We start from the raw sequence: 14,403 nt of genomic DNA, 5'->3' as shown, positions 1-14,403 counted from the left end.
TAGTTTTCTTTCGGTTCTTGCATTTCTCAAAGTTTGAGACCGATATTTTATGTATAAAAAAAGTTCGAACGTTCAAAAAATTTTGAGGTTCAGAAAAAAGATTAAATAATTTTCTGTGAAGTTCCTACCAAAATGCAGTACCTAAACGTACTTTATTGTACTCTAATATATTTCCCGAAGTTTCAGCTCGATATTTTACTTACAAAAAAAGTTCTTAGGTTCAAAAGAACATTCAGTGAACTGAAAAACTGTGATCGGTAATATAGGTATTTAGCTGTGTCACATGCCCTTAAGGGCATGTGATACTTACAGTTTCCCCGGCTTTTTTTCCACAAAAATGAAAATTTTGAAAAACTGAATTCGGAGCTGCTATAAAATATCATAACGGACGTCCCCGGACCCTTTTTTGAGTGATAATGACAAAAAAATTTATTGTGCTGAATAAAAATTGTACGCATATGTATTATTTTGAGGTTACGTCGTTTTTCATCTCTGCCTTTCCGATAATCTGGAAATTATTTATGAAATAAACTTTTTTGATTGCCTGCAAAAAGGGTTAGTTTCGGGAGATTAGTTACTATGTTTATTTGCAAGTCCAAAGTTTTCGGCCAAAAATATTGTGTAGTTAGGAAGTAACGCACAGGAGAATTGTAACATACATAACCTCCATATGTACACACGTTGTTAGCAATATAAAAAAATTGTTTGAAAAAAAACACAAATAAAGTGTGCGGGGACGTCTGTTAGCATGTTCGCTATCATTTTCCAAATTTTTAAGACAAAATATTGATTATTCTATAAAAAAAAGTCGTCGGAATCTAAAGCTGGTAAAACCGATACTAATTCCTAAGCGCTATGCAAATTAATCAGATTTTGCTAAATTAAAACTTTTTTGAATTAAGCCAAAAAAAAGTGTCTGGGGACGTCTGTTAGCATGGTCGCTATCATGTCCCAAATTTTTAAGACAAAATATTGATTATTAAAGAAAAAAAGCCATCGGAACCTAAAACTGGTAAAATCGACAATTTTCTAAGTATCACATGCCTTTAAATACGATTACAAAGGATTACATGGGATTACACGAAATTATACAACATTATATAGGATTAAATGATATCATATGGATTACTCGGGATAACATGGGATTTACAAATATTACAAAAGATTATAGAAGATTTAACGGGATTAAAATTCCTAAACATAACTGAAAAAAAGAGGTATCAATATCGCTAAAAACATAAGGGACTTTGTCGAATATGTGTTTAAATTTTTTTAAAGATTGAACCTCGGAGTATTTATAATAATAAAATAATTAAATGATATTAATTATAATATTCAACAGTTTTTCTTCCGTCGCTTCTTACCAATTAAAAAAAAAAAGAAGTTGAGTTTTAATAAATCATGACTTATTTTTCCAAGAAAAACATTGTCTACAACTATACTGTTTCTAGTTTTGAAAGAAGACAGTAATCTTCAAATATAGTTATTCATTTAAAAAATGCTTGTTTAAAAAAAATTGTTATATGGATTTCAGCCATATAAAAATTTACCTTTAAAATTGCAAACAGTAGTTTTAGTAAGAAGCAATATTAAGGCAAAATTCAATTGCAAAAAACATTTTTCAAATAAATTAAAGAATTTTTTAATTAAAATTATACTTTTTATTTGGAATGGCATCATTAGTGGTTTGTATGATTTTGATTCTTAACATCTTCGATACAGTATTTGTTTAAAGGGCGTGATAAAATCTTTAGAAATTATACTGGGAGTATTTTTTAATCATTATTATAAGTGTTACAAACTTTTGAAAATCAAATATTTATTAAAAAAAAAAAATGCTTCCGATCATTGGAAAGGGTGTAAAACTATCGAAAATATACTTCTCATAAATGCGAACTAAATTATTAGAACCCAACAAAAAAATGCAACTATTTTTGTTTGAAACTTTATTGATTTTTTTAAAAAACTTCTACTATTATATTTTTTGTTCAGAATTCATCTGTTTTGGCGAAAAACTAGACTATTTAGTTGAAAAATGTAACTGTTTTGTTGCAAGTTCGTCTTTTTTTCAATGAAAATTCATATTTTTTAATGGAAGATTCAACTATTTGGTTGAAAGTGAACTTTTATTGTTGTTGAAAATACAACTTTTTTTATGTTGATACTTCAACTGTCACATAAAAAACTTCTCTTTTTAGCTTGAAAATCTTTGAAATATTGCTATTGTACTTTTAGTCTTCTTTTTTGTTTAAAAAGTGTACTAAGTATATTTTTGGTTTAGACTTCACCTCTTTCGGTTAAAAATTCTACTCTAGTTGAAAATTTAATTATTTTGTTAAAAAATCGTCTATTTTAGGTTCAAAGTTCATTCATATGTTTAAAAGTTTAACTATTTTGTTGAATCCAATTGTTTTTTATTTAAAAATAGAATATTTTTGGTTGAACCACTAACTATAATATTTTTCGTCGAGAATTTTTTTTTAATTTAAATGTATTTTGTTTGAAAATATTTGATTAACAAGTTTATCCTTTTAGTTTGAAAATTCAACTATTTGGTTGAAAATGCAACTGTTTTTGGTTGAAGTTTAATCTTTTTTTGTTTTAATATTCCACCATTTCGTTGAAAAATTGACTATTTTGTAAAAAAATCAATCATTTAGTTGAAAACTAAACTATTTCATTAAAAATTCATCCTTATTGGTCTAAAATTCAACTGCTTTGTTAATAATTCCTCTTTTTGGATAGAAAATTCGACCTTTTGTATTGAAAGTTAATCGTTTTTTATATCAAAGTTCTTGGTTAAAAATTCAATCATCTGGTTGAAAATTCAACTATTTTGTAAAAAAAGTCATATTTTTTTCTCGAAAATTCAACTGTTCTGTTGAACGTTCGTCTTTTTTGATATAAATTGCATCTTTTTGGTAGAAAAGTCATCTTTCTTGGTTGAAAATGGATTTTTTTATTGTTGTTGAAAATTCAACTGACTTCTACAAAATTCGTCTTTTTGGCTTGAAAATTCACCTGTTTGGTTGCAAATGCAACTGCTTTTGGTAGTCTAAACTTTTTTGTTTGAAAATTCGACTATTTGGTTGCAAATTTAACTGTTTTATTGAAAATTCTTCCTTTTGCATTAAAAGTTAATCTTTATTGGTATAAAACTTCTTAGTTAAATATTCAACTGTCTTCTCAAAAAGTCGTCTTTTTACTTAAAGATTCAACTATTTGTTGAAAACTCAAATATTTTATAGGAAATACAATTATTTGTTTCAAAAATTAACTTTTTTTGAAAATTCTTATCGGGTTTCAAAGTCAACGATTCTTGCATTAATTTTATTTAATGGTACATTATGTAACACGGGGCGAAAGGAGCAAATTTTTCCCGCAAGTGGGTTTATTTAAAATGCATTGTTCTACAGCTTTGTAAAAAATTGTAAAGGAAGAAAAGTCAATTTTACTTTCGCCCTGCTAATTTTACGTTCGCCTCGCAAATGAGGTTTACGGCGAATATATGCTACTTTCTCGTCCATATTTTCTGGGTCAAAAGGTGGCCATTTCGGTCTAGTGTGGAATAATAGAATTTATTCCCCTATTTTCTTTAAAAAACAACGCTCTATTTCCCCTGGTCTGTATATATGCCTGAAAAATTGGACTTTTCAGAAAATCAATTTTAATATTAGTTTAATAACCAATCTATTTTAAATTTCCAGTGTAACATTTCCACCCATCAAGCCATAAAGAATAATCCGTGAAAACGCTGCACTGGCAATTCCACCATGGATGACGAGGAAGGATCATCCAGTTCCGGACCCATGTCTTCTCTCAACAGTCTCTTCTCCTTCACAAGTCCCGCAGTGAAAAAACTCCTTGGCTGGAAGCAGGGCGACGAGGAAGAGAAATGGGCCGAAAAGGCAGTAGATTCGCTGGTGAAGAAACTGAAAAAAAGAAAAGGAGCAATTGAGGAACTTGAGCGTGCTCTGAGTTGTCCCGGCACACCAAGCAAATGCGTCACAATTCCTAGGAGTTTGGACGGCAGATTGCAGGTCTCACATCGCAAGGGATTGCCCCACGTGATTTACTGTCGTGTCTGGCGATGGCCGGATCTACAGTCCCATCACGAGTTAAAACCTCTTGAACTCTGCCAGTATCCCTTCTCAGCGAAGCAGAAAGAAGTCTGCATCAATCCCTACCACTACAAAAGAGTCGAGAGTCCAGTCCTGCCTCCAGTTTTAGTCCCCAGGCATTCGGAATTCGCACCAGGTCATTCACTGTTGCCTTTTCAACAGCTGCCTGAGCCTACGATGCCTCACAATGTGACTTATTCGACAAGTGGATTCAATGCCGGATCGGGAGGTGTCAATCCCACTTCGCCGATATCTTCTGTTGGTTCAGTTCCAAGTCCAGGAAGCACCAATAATCCACAAAGTCCTTATGGGACCAATGGACTACCGGAAACGCCGCCACCTGCCTATTCTCCACCTGAAGACGGCTCTCAACATGGACAATCTCCTCCACCAGATCCGGCAGCGATGGACACTGGTGGCTCAACAGCTGTCGCTCCAGTTTGCTACCAGGAACAACCCTACTGGGCCTCGATTGCTTACTACGAGCTGAATTGCCGAGTTGGCGAGATTTTCCATTGTCAGAGTCACTCGGTGATTGTTGATGGGTTTACTAATCCGAGCAATAATTCGGATAGATTCTGTCTCGGCCAGTTGTCGAATGTCAACAGGAACTCGACAATTGAGAATACGAGGAGACACATAGGAAAGGGGGTGCACTTGTATTATGTCGGGGGAGAGGTTTATGCTGAGTGCCTCTCGGACTCGGCTATCTTTGTCCAATCGAGAAACTGCAATCACTTCCATGGATTCCATCCTAGTACGGTGTGCAAGATTCCTCCTGGTTGTTCGCTGAAGATTTTTAATAATCAGGAGTTTGCTTCCCTGCTGTCCCAGAGTGTCAATCATGGATTTGAAGCGGTTTACGAGCTGACGAAAATGTGCACAATCAGGTGAGAGTGAATAATAATTTAATTGATAAACAATTGTCTACCGAGGGCGTCCACCATACCTGGAAAACCTGGAATTCATTAATGCACCTGAAGTTCTGAACGTTCAAATGAACGAAATATATTTTCCCAATTCGAATTTATCCAGAAGTATTGTTTCTACTGACAAATAGAAATATGCTATATAAGTTTCACTTGTAATTGTATTACAGTCAATGTAATGAAACAATATTTTTGCATTGTTTATAGTCAGGGAATTATTACTGTATTTAACTATTTTCTTGAAGTGTTTTTCATTATTGTGTAAAATTAATCTTTTTGATTGAGCATTCATCTTTTTGCTTGAAAATTTAACAGTTCGTTTACGATTTTTTATCTCTCTTGACTGGAAAAATCGTTTATAATTGAATATCCAATTCATGTTAAAAAGTCGTCTTTTTTGGTTGAATTTAACTGTTTTTGATTAAAAATTAATATCTTTTTTGCTTGTAATATCAACTACTAGATTTTTCGTCGAGAATTAATCGTTTTTAGCGTACACATTTTATTATAAATTTGGTAGAAACTAAAAAGCGATTTTCTTTTTAAATTAATTTTTTGCTTGAAAATTCAAAAGTTTGTTTGCAATTTCTCTCTCTCTCTCTCTCTTTATCAAGTATATAACATTTTTATTACATTTCTCTTTTATTCAAATCGTTTTTAATTGAAAATTAAACTCATGTTAAAAACTCGCATTTTTTGGTTGAATTGAACTCTTTTTGATTAAAAATTAATAACTTTTTTGGTTGTAATATCAGCAACTACATTTTTTGCTGAGAATTCATCTTTCGGCATACGAATTTGATTATATACTTGGTTGAAAGTAAAAATCCTTCATTAAAAATTAATTCTTTGCTTGAAAATTCAACATTTTGCAATTTTTTTCTCTCTTGACCGAAAAATCGTTCTTAACTGAAAATTCAACTCATGTTAAAAAGTAGTCTTTTGGTTGAACTTAACTGTTTTTTATTAAAAATTAAAATCTTTTTTGATTGTAATATCAACTACTACATATTTTGTTGAGAATTATATACTTGGTTGAAAGTAAAAATACTATATTTAAAATTAATTTTTTGCTTGAAAATTCAACAGTTTGCAATTTCTCTCTCTCTCTTGATCAATTATATAAATTTTTTATTACATTTCTCTTTTATTAAAATCATTCTTAATTGAACATTCAATTCATGTTAAAAAGTCGTCTTTTTTGATTGAATTTAATTGTTTTTTATTAAAAATTAAAATCTTTTTTGGTTGTAAGATTTCGGTTGAAAATTCATTTTTCTGGTTGAAAATTCATTTTTTCTTTGACTAACCATTAATTTCTATTACTGCAAATTTAAATATTCCATTTAAAACATTAACTAATTCTTCCAGTTTTTTTAAAATATTTTTTGTGTAAGCTGAAACTGTAACTATTCCCGTTCAAAGTTCAACCATTCAGTTGAAAATTCATTTATTTGGTTGAAGAACCGTCTTTTTCAATAGAAAATAAATTTTTTGTTTTCAAATTCAAGTATTACAGTTAAATATTCATAATTTAAGATGAAAATTCATCTTTTCGGTTGAAAATAAAACTACTAGACTGAAAGGTAAATTCTTTAGTTAAAAATTAATGTTTTTTATTTAAATTAGTCTAATTTCAGTTGAAGGTTCATAATTTTTGTTGAAAGTTTATCACTTTGGCTGAAAATGTGTTTTTTGTTGCGGAAACTAAATTTTTTCTAACTGAAAATTTAATGATTCATTCACTCATCTTTTCCAGTTAAAGATTTATAATTGTAGTTGAGAATTCATCTGTTTAGTTGCAAATTTTTGTTTTGGAAGATTAATTTTTTTAATTATTAAAACTATCAACTGTATGTGGTTGAATATGTAATTTTTTTACTTTAAAAGTTAAGATTTTGAACCGGTTTAAATTTGTCTGGGAATTTTTTTCAGGATTTGAGCAGACACCCTGTTCTGTTATTCAAAAGGTCAATGTTATTAATGAAAGGCTTTTTTTGTATAAATTAATCTTCTTAGTTAAATTTTTTTTGTCTAAAATGGAACTACATAATTATTTTAAAATTAGTTATTATTATCATTATTATTTTTTTGGGTTTAAAATTGAACTATTCCGGTTGAAGATTGATTACTATAGTTGGAAATTTATCACTTTAATTACAATATAATTAAAAATTAAACTATTCCATTTTTAGTTGAAATTTGATCTTTTTTAGTTCAAAATTGAACCATTTGGTTGAAAATTTGTTTGTTTTTTTTTTAGTTAAAAATTCTACTATTTCGTTGAAAATTCATTTATTTTGTTGAAGAATCATCGTTTTTGAAAGAAAATTATTTTTTGGGTTTAAAAATTCATCTTTTTGTTTTTAAATTCAGGTATTATGGTTAAATATTCATAATTTTACATGAAAATTCATCCTTCGGCCGAAATTAAAACTACTTGGTTGAAAGTTACACTCCTTTCTTAAAAATTTATCTTTTTTATTTAAAATTTATCTATTCCAGATGAAGATTCATAATTGTAGTTGAGAATTCATCACTTTGGATGAAAATTTGTGTTTTTTTTTTTTGTTGTTGCGGAAAATGAATTTTTTTAAACTGATAATTTAGATTCATTCATCCTATTTCAGTTCAAGATTGATCATTCTAGTTGAGAATGTAACCCTTTGTTTGAAAATTTGGTTGTTGTTTTTTTTTGTGGAAGATCAATTTTTTAACTGTTAAAACTATTAACTCTTATCTTATTGAAAATGCAATTTTTTACTTGAAAAGTTAAGTATTGAGAATGGTTAAACTGCGCTACACCACCTGGTGACAAAAATCCGAATTAGAAAAAATAGGTACGATTTTAAAGTCTTACGTTAATTTTTGCATAAAAGTCTTTTAACGATTTTTGTTGTGGAGTTTAAAGAATTTCTGGATGCTTAAAGAAAGTCTTTATTAGAAACAAAGGGTTTTGCTGAAATTTACATCTTATAAGGTGAAGAAACATATTTTTTTACAGAAATATCTGTCCAACTATAACTTCCAACCTTTTTAAAAATACATTTTCAGTTGATCAACTGTGACTATAAATTAATCATGATTTTTAAAATTAATCTTTTCTTTAAAATTTTTAAAGTGAATAATAATTAATTTTACAAGACGATTTAAAATCAGTTCGCAATTTAAAAAATGCCCCTTTCTAACGTCAAAAATTATGTAAACTATTTCAATTGAAGTCTTATTAGTTAAATAAACGTAAAAGCCATTGAATTTGAAATTTTTTAACTAAGGAAAATGAAAATGACTTAATATTTATAAATACTTGACTGTTTATTTAAAATTTGAAATAATTTAAACAAAATGTGTACGTGTACCGCCAAATTATAGATTTTGGTAGATTTCGAACAAAATTTTAAAAATATTTTTAAGAATTTGGAATGGCATGAGAAGATTAAAAAAAAATCCTATAGAAATTAATAATGATTTTGATTTTGAAAAGATAATTTTGAGTGATTATTCAAAAATATTTACAAAATTATCAAAAAAGAAAGTTGGAAGATCTTAAGGAAATTTGTTTAATTTGGCAAAATTAAAAAAACATTGCAAAAAAAATTCATTTTAAAGGATGTTTAGAAGTTTTGAAATAATTGCTTTAAATGATATAATTTTGAAAATTTTTTAATTCATTGATTGATTCTTCAATTTTGACTTTATAGCTTTGAAAATGATAACGTTGAATTATATTTTTTAGAACCGAATCTGAATCTTTGAACTCAACAATTTATAAAAGTTAAAAAATTTATTTTGCAGTTTAACTGCATTCAGTTAAAAATCGTGCAGTTTAAAAGTGTTAGTAGCTTCCATTTTATATGTGTAAATTATTATAAAAGTTTGAAATTCAAGAGTTTGACTTCGAGTGCTTTCATTTGCAGCTCAGTTTTTATTAATTAAAATGGAAAAATTGTTAGCTTTAGAGTTCGATTTTTTTAATTTCATTAACCGTGAAAAATGTTTGTGAACCGGAAAATTACTGGGAATTTTTTTCTTAGGTTAAAACGGCCTCCCTAAACCGTCTATTACTCGTATACTTCGCATAATCATTGAAACTTACATGAAATAGTGAAATAATACATTTTTTTAAACCTTTTTGACAAAAATGTGTTTTTCACTGCATAATATAGAAATTCTATCTAAAACTATTTGTTTTTTATGAAGATTTGCATTGAATCATTGTTTTATATTTCACAAAACTGTCGTAAAATCACTGTTATGCCAGAATTAATGTACAACTTTAAAATTGTACCTACTCTTTCTAGTTCAAGCTTTGTGTACCAGGTGGCGAAAAGGTAGACCACCATTTCCAATTTGAAGCGGTTTGGATTTGCCAGGGATTTTTTTCCAGGATGCCACTGTTGTTATTAATGAAATATTTGAAATTTATTGTTGCAGAATGTCATTTGTGAAAGGCTGGGGTGCAGAATACCATCGACAAGACGTTACTTCAACTCCTTGTTGGATTGAAGCCCATCTCCATGGACCGTTGCAGTGGTTGGACAAAGTTCTCACCCAAATGGGATCTCCTCACAACGCCATAAGTTCCATGTCGTAAGGAGATGAGCCAGCCAACCCAACGTAAGAAAATAAAATACAACTCCAACTCTTCATAAACACATAAAACGCTCGAAGCAAATTCGAGACTTTCCTTAAGCAAGATATTACTCCAGATATTCTTTGAAAACTGACAATCTTGAGAATCAGTTGCAAATGCGATATAAACTTATATTTGAAAAGAACAAAAGTCTTGAGTGCAAATACAATAAAATTAATCTACAATAAAGAAGATATTATTAAGTAAAAAATATACTGAGAGATGTCTAGAGGGATTATTTTACGCCTCAGAGTAAGCTGTACAGTTTTAGATTATTTCTATATTCTATAAGAGAATGTTTTAATGGCGAAAGATCAAAGCTCGATACTTTCGTCTAAATGTGCTGCGTGTCTAAGAATGTATTATAACGCAAATTTTTAGCGTTGATTGTAAATGTCTCGTTAGCTAAGTAAATTGAAGAAAAAAAAAGAGTGCAGCCTCGAAACTTTAATGAAAGACACTGAATCAAAATTAGTCAAGAATAGAAATTAAAAATAGAGAAAGTGTAGCTAATAAAATGTCAAAAAAATTTGAAAGTTCTTCAAGTATTAAGTAGTCTTGATTACCAATCAGCGTCGCACTTTCATTTACAGAATGAAGTTGACATGCGATGCGTTATGATAGAATGCAATGAAAGATTTTAATGAACCTGACAATGAGAAGCACAATTGTGATTTGTTTTTGAATGGCTCTGCTCTTGTCAGTTTTTTCTTATACGTCTGAAGAATTTAGAAAAAAGTGTATAAAATATATAATTTTGAGAGTGATCTATTGGCTAGCAGTATTCGAAAAATGTCGCTTTTCTTCTCGTTGGCCAAATGTTGAATAACCAAGTAGCCTTTACAGAACCTTATAGGCTAATTAGTAAAATTTTTACAAAGTTTTAGCTATTTACTATCGAATATTTGATTGAGATCAAATATTATTGACCAATTTTATATGATGGCATGGAACTGTGGGGAAAAATATGACACGTATTTTTTTTAACAAAAACTTTTTCTTGAACTTAGAGGTACTTGAAAAAATTAACGAAATTTATCTTTAAGCATTTTTTTTATCTTGGGAAATAATTGACCGAATTTAATTTGCTATGCAAAAGATTATAGCGCAATATGCACCTTTTGAATCAATTTAAATAAACTGAGATTTTGTAAATTACCAAAATGTCGTAGATTAAAAAAAAAGCTAAAAATTGATTTTTTTCCAAAAAGCCATCTAAGTTTTTGTTCATTTTTTTGTTCATAGTAATATGAGCGAGATTCCTTGTGGGTTTCGTTCTCGCGAAATTTTTCCTTCATATTGGGAATGGTGGTCTACCATTTCGCCACATGATGTCGAAAAATTGAAGTAGAAAGAGTAGGTGCAATTTTAAACATGTATTTTAATTTTTGAATAAATGTGTTTTTACGATTGTTTTGTGAAATATAAAAAAAATGATTGAATACTAAAAACAAATATTCATAAAAAACAAATAGTTTTAAATAGAATTTCCATCTTATACATTCAAAAAAAACATTTTTGTGAAATAGGTTAAAAAAAATACAATTATTTCATGTGAGTTTCAATGCATTTTAAGCATAATAAAACTTTAATTAACAAATGTAGCAACCGATTGTATCCTATCCATATTATGCCAAGAATACGAATATTGGACGACTTAAATAGTAAATATTTCATGTTTAAATTAATAAAAATTTATTTAAGTTCATTTTTGCTTCAAAATAAATCCATTTAAGTTTAGAATCTTTTGAAAATCACAATAAAGAGGACAGTAATTGTTTGTTTTTTTTTCGAAAAATATTTATCTCAAAAAGTGTAGTTTTTCACTGTATAATATGCAAATTCCAACTAAATCATTTTGTTTTCGATGAAGACTTATTTTTATTATCCAGTGAATACTTTAAACTCCACAACAAAAATCGTTAAAACACTTTTATGCAAAAATTAATGTACAACTTTAAAATCGTACCTATTCTTTCTAGTTCGGAGTTCTGTCTCCAGGTGGCGTATCGCAGTTTAACCATTGACAATAGAAAAAACTTATCTTTTAGAGTAATATCAAAGTTTTTTAAATATCAATTCCTTTTTTTTATTCTTAGTGTTATATCCTTAAGAAGCTAAGGTCATATATTACTCACCAAATATAGAAAAATCATATCTTTTAGATTTAAATATACATTAAATATCGAAAAAAGTTTAATAATTTTTTGTTGCATGTAGCGGCATGAAAATTTCGTTATATAGTTAGAAAAAAAGAAAAATGGCAAAAAATGAAAATTTTTTATTATTAAAAATAAATAAAACCATCGAAAATGTTTATTAAAAAAAAATTTACTAATTTCGTGAAGTTGTAATATCGGCATTTTGAAAATTGTGGTTTCGGAAGTTTTCTAGTTTTCTGTTATTTCTCAACAATCTGGATTTTTACTTTTCGACAAAATTATATATAATTACATATAATGTTAGCTTCCTTGAAACTCAAGAGAAATACTTTTGAGAAAATCTCCTTTTTATTTTTTTCGAAAAATGTACCTCATTTTGGCAATTAAATGTTGCAAAGAAAATTAATTTATGTTAATTTGTTCCCAAAATACGACTTTTTATAGAAAATTTTCGGTAATTTTTTCATAATTCCCCTAAATATTCAATTAGCTCTAAATTCATAAAAAAATATTTTGGTGAATACCAAAAAATGCGTGACTCATATTTTTAGTTGGAAAAAAAAATTTCAATCCCAAACAATTCCGTGAAATCACCAGGGTCAGATTGCCCGATTTAACAGGGACTCGGTTTATTGACAATTAATCTCCGAGGGTTCAATGCAAACTTTTCAACGATCTCATGATTATAATAGTCAGTGCCTCATTAGAATAATATTCTAAGGCTTAAACGTTTTCGGATCTCTTTTTGAAGCAGATTATTCTAATTTTCATAAGAGACACACAGTCTGTTGTATTCTGAAGAATATATTCAACGGAATTTTATTGAGTGAGAAGCTAATAGAAAATGGTTTACACAATATTCCTATTATAGAAAGCTTAATTTTCAGAGCAGTCATTTTTTGAGCCCAGGTATTTTTTTCATTGTTCTAGACTTTATAAAGACTCGGCTCAACTGTGCCACTGAAGTTCGCAACATTTATAAACGAGAAATTATTATTTTTTAATTACTCAAATCAATTTTGTAATAATATGTAAAATCATATTATAAATTATTTTTACGACACATAAATGAATAACGAAAAATAGATTTCAGACATTTTTTAAGATTTGATATTTGCGTTCATAAACGTTGAGAACTTCAGTAGCATGATTAACATTTTATTATTACTTCGACGGCCTTTCGCGACAATACGGAAACGAGAAATATAAACAGTGAAAGTAGCCGGGTTCCGGCAAAAAGTCCTTAAAATCTGTTGAGAAGAGGGAACAAAAATGCGACAGCATTCCGTGATAACAATAATCTAATTTTTGGATTGCTTTGTATTTCTGAGACACTCCTGTAAGATACTAAGATTTCTGTTTTGTGCAAAATGATAAACTGGAATTTACATTCAAATTCAAATGTTTGCCAAATGCGAGAATTTAAGTATTTCGACTCGTTGAAAATTAGGTAGATTCTAGAATTATATGACAATTTAATCACTTTAAAGTAAGTTTCAAATTTTAGGACAAATTTTAAAATAGGCCTAATATTTCTCAGAGTCGAAATCCTGCAATCAAAGACAAAAATGCCTTGAAGAGAAAATATATTTTCTGTTTGATACTACTATGAATTTTATGAGAGCTCACGTTTACACATTTCCTTCCGTACTATTTTAACTTTTACAAAAATGGACGAAACTTTTTTGAAAAATGTGGACTATTTTGAATTTTAAGGATTTCAAATTTGGATAGGTTTGTAATTTAAGCAGGGGGTCTACACACTCACACAATTTTTGTGGTCAGGGAATTCTTTCTAGCGTGCATAAATTTGTTTTAAAAATTATAATATTAATCTTTATATCTAACTTTTTTTTTAGTATTTTCATTAATCTTCGGAAAATATATGACTTAAAATTTTTAATCTAAATAATTTTGTTTCTTGTATTATTAATTTCTTTAATTACTCGCTAGTGATAATAGTATTGTTTCTACATAGACACCTGTAATGATTAAAAAAATATTTATAATTAATTCGCGTAATTCTTGTATACTTATTAAATTGGTCTTAAAAATTTGTTCTCTTGAAATGGCTTCCCTACCAATGAATTCCTTTCGTCCCAATTTTGTTGAAAAAAGTATTATTTTATTTTAATTGCTGGTTTTATGAGTTAACTTCAGAATTAGAGAGAATAAAATGCTTCTTTGTCAATTTAAAATAATCCATTAACGGTGGCAAAAAATACATTTTGGCGAAAAAATAGATATTTTTTTATTTTGCTAAAAACTTTTAGGGGAGCCATTTTAGAAAAAAAATCAAGTCTTTTGGACGACTAATTCAGTCATTCCTATTTTTTTTAATTTTCCCGATTGTTTAACCTGGAATTGTCAAGCATTTTTTTTCTTCAGAATTTGAGTAGACACCCTATTAAGTTATCTAAATTTCGTATAAAATGACAACGTTTATAAATTTAATAACTTAAAACATGAATACTCTAATTCGAATACTTCAGCTTCGAAAGCTTTTTAAACGGTTTTAAATTCTTTTTTTTTTATGATTATTTTTTATTATTAAATTC

The 14,403-nt window shown here is 28.5% G+C and overlaps 1 protein-coding gene across 1 annotated transcript in view; it reads left to right on the top strand.

Moving 5' to 3' along the window:
• The window catches only part of LOC117177924 (protein mothers against dpp), a 13,260-nt gene extending 2,139 nt beyond the window's left edge, over positions 1–11,121 (top strand). The window contains exons 2-3 of the mRNA XM_033369037.1: positions 3,708–5,011; positions 9,485–11,121. Coding sequence (XP_033224928.1) covers positions 3,774–5,011; positions 9,485–9,644 — 1,398 coding nt within the window. The 5' untranslated portion in view covers positions 3,708–3,773 and the 3' untranslated portion in view covers positions 9,645–11,121. The remainder of the gene's footprint in view (positions 1–3,707; positions 5,012–9,484) is intronic.
• Positions 11,122–14,403: the final 3,282 nt, after the last annotated feature.

This window comes from Belonocnema kinseyi, chromosome 8 (assembly GCF_010883055.1).
Source record: "Belonocnema kinseyi isolate 2016_QV_RU_SX_M_011 chromosome 8, B_treatae_v1, whole genome shotgun sequence".
NCBI lineage: Eukaryota > Metazoa > Arthropoda > Insecta > Hymenoptera > Cynipidae > Belonocnema > Belonocnema kinseyi.
The sequence above is the reverse complement of the archived record's forward strand: the minus strand, read 5'-3'. Positions and strand labels throughout refer to the sequence as shown.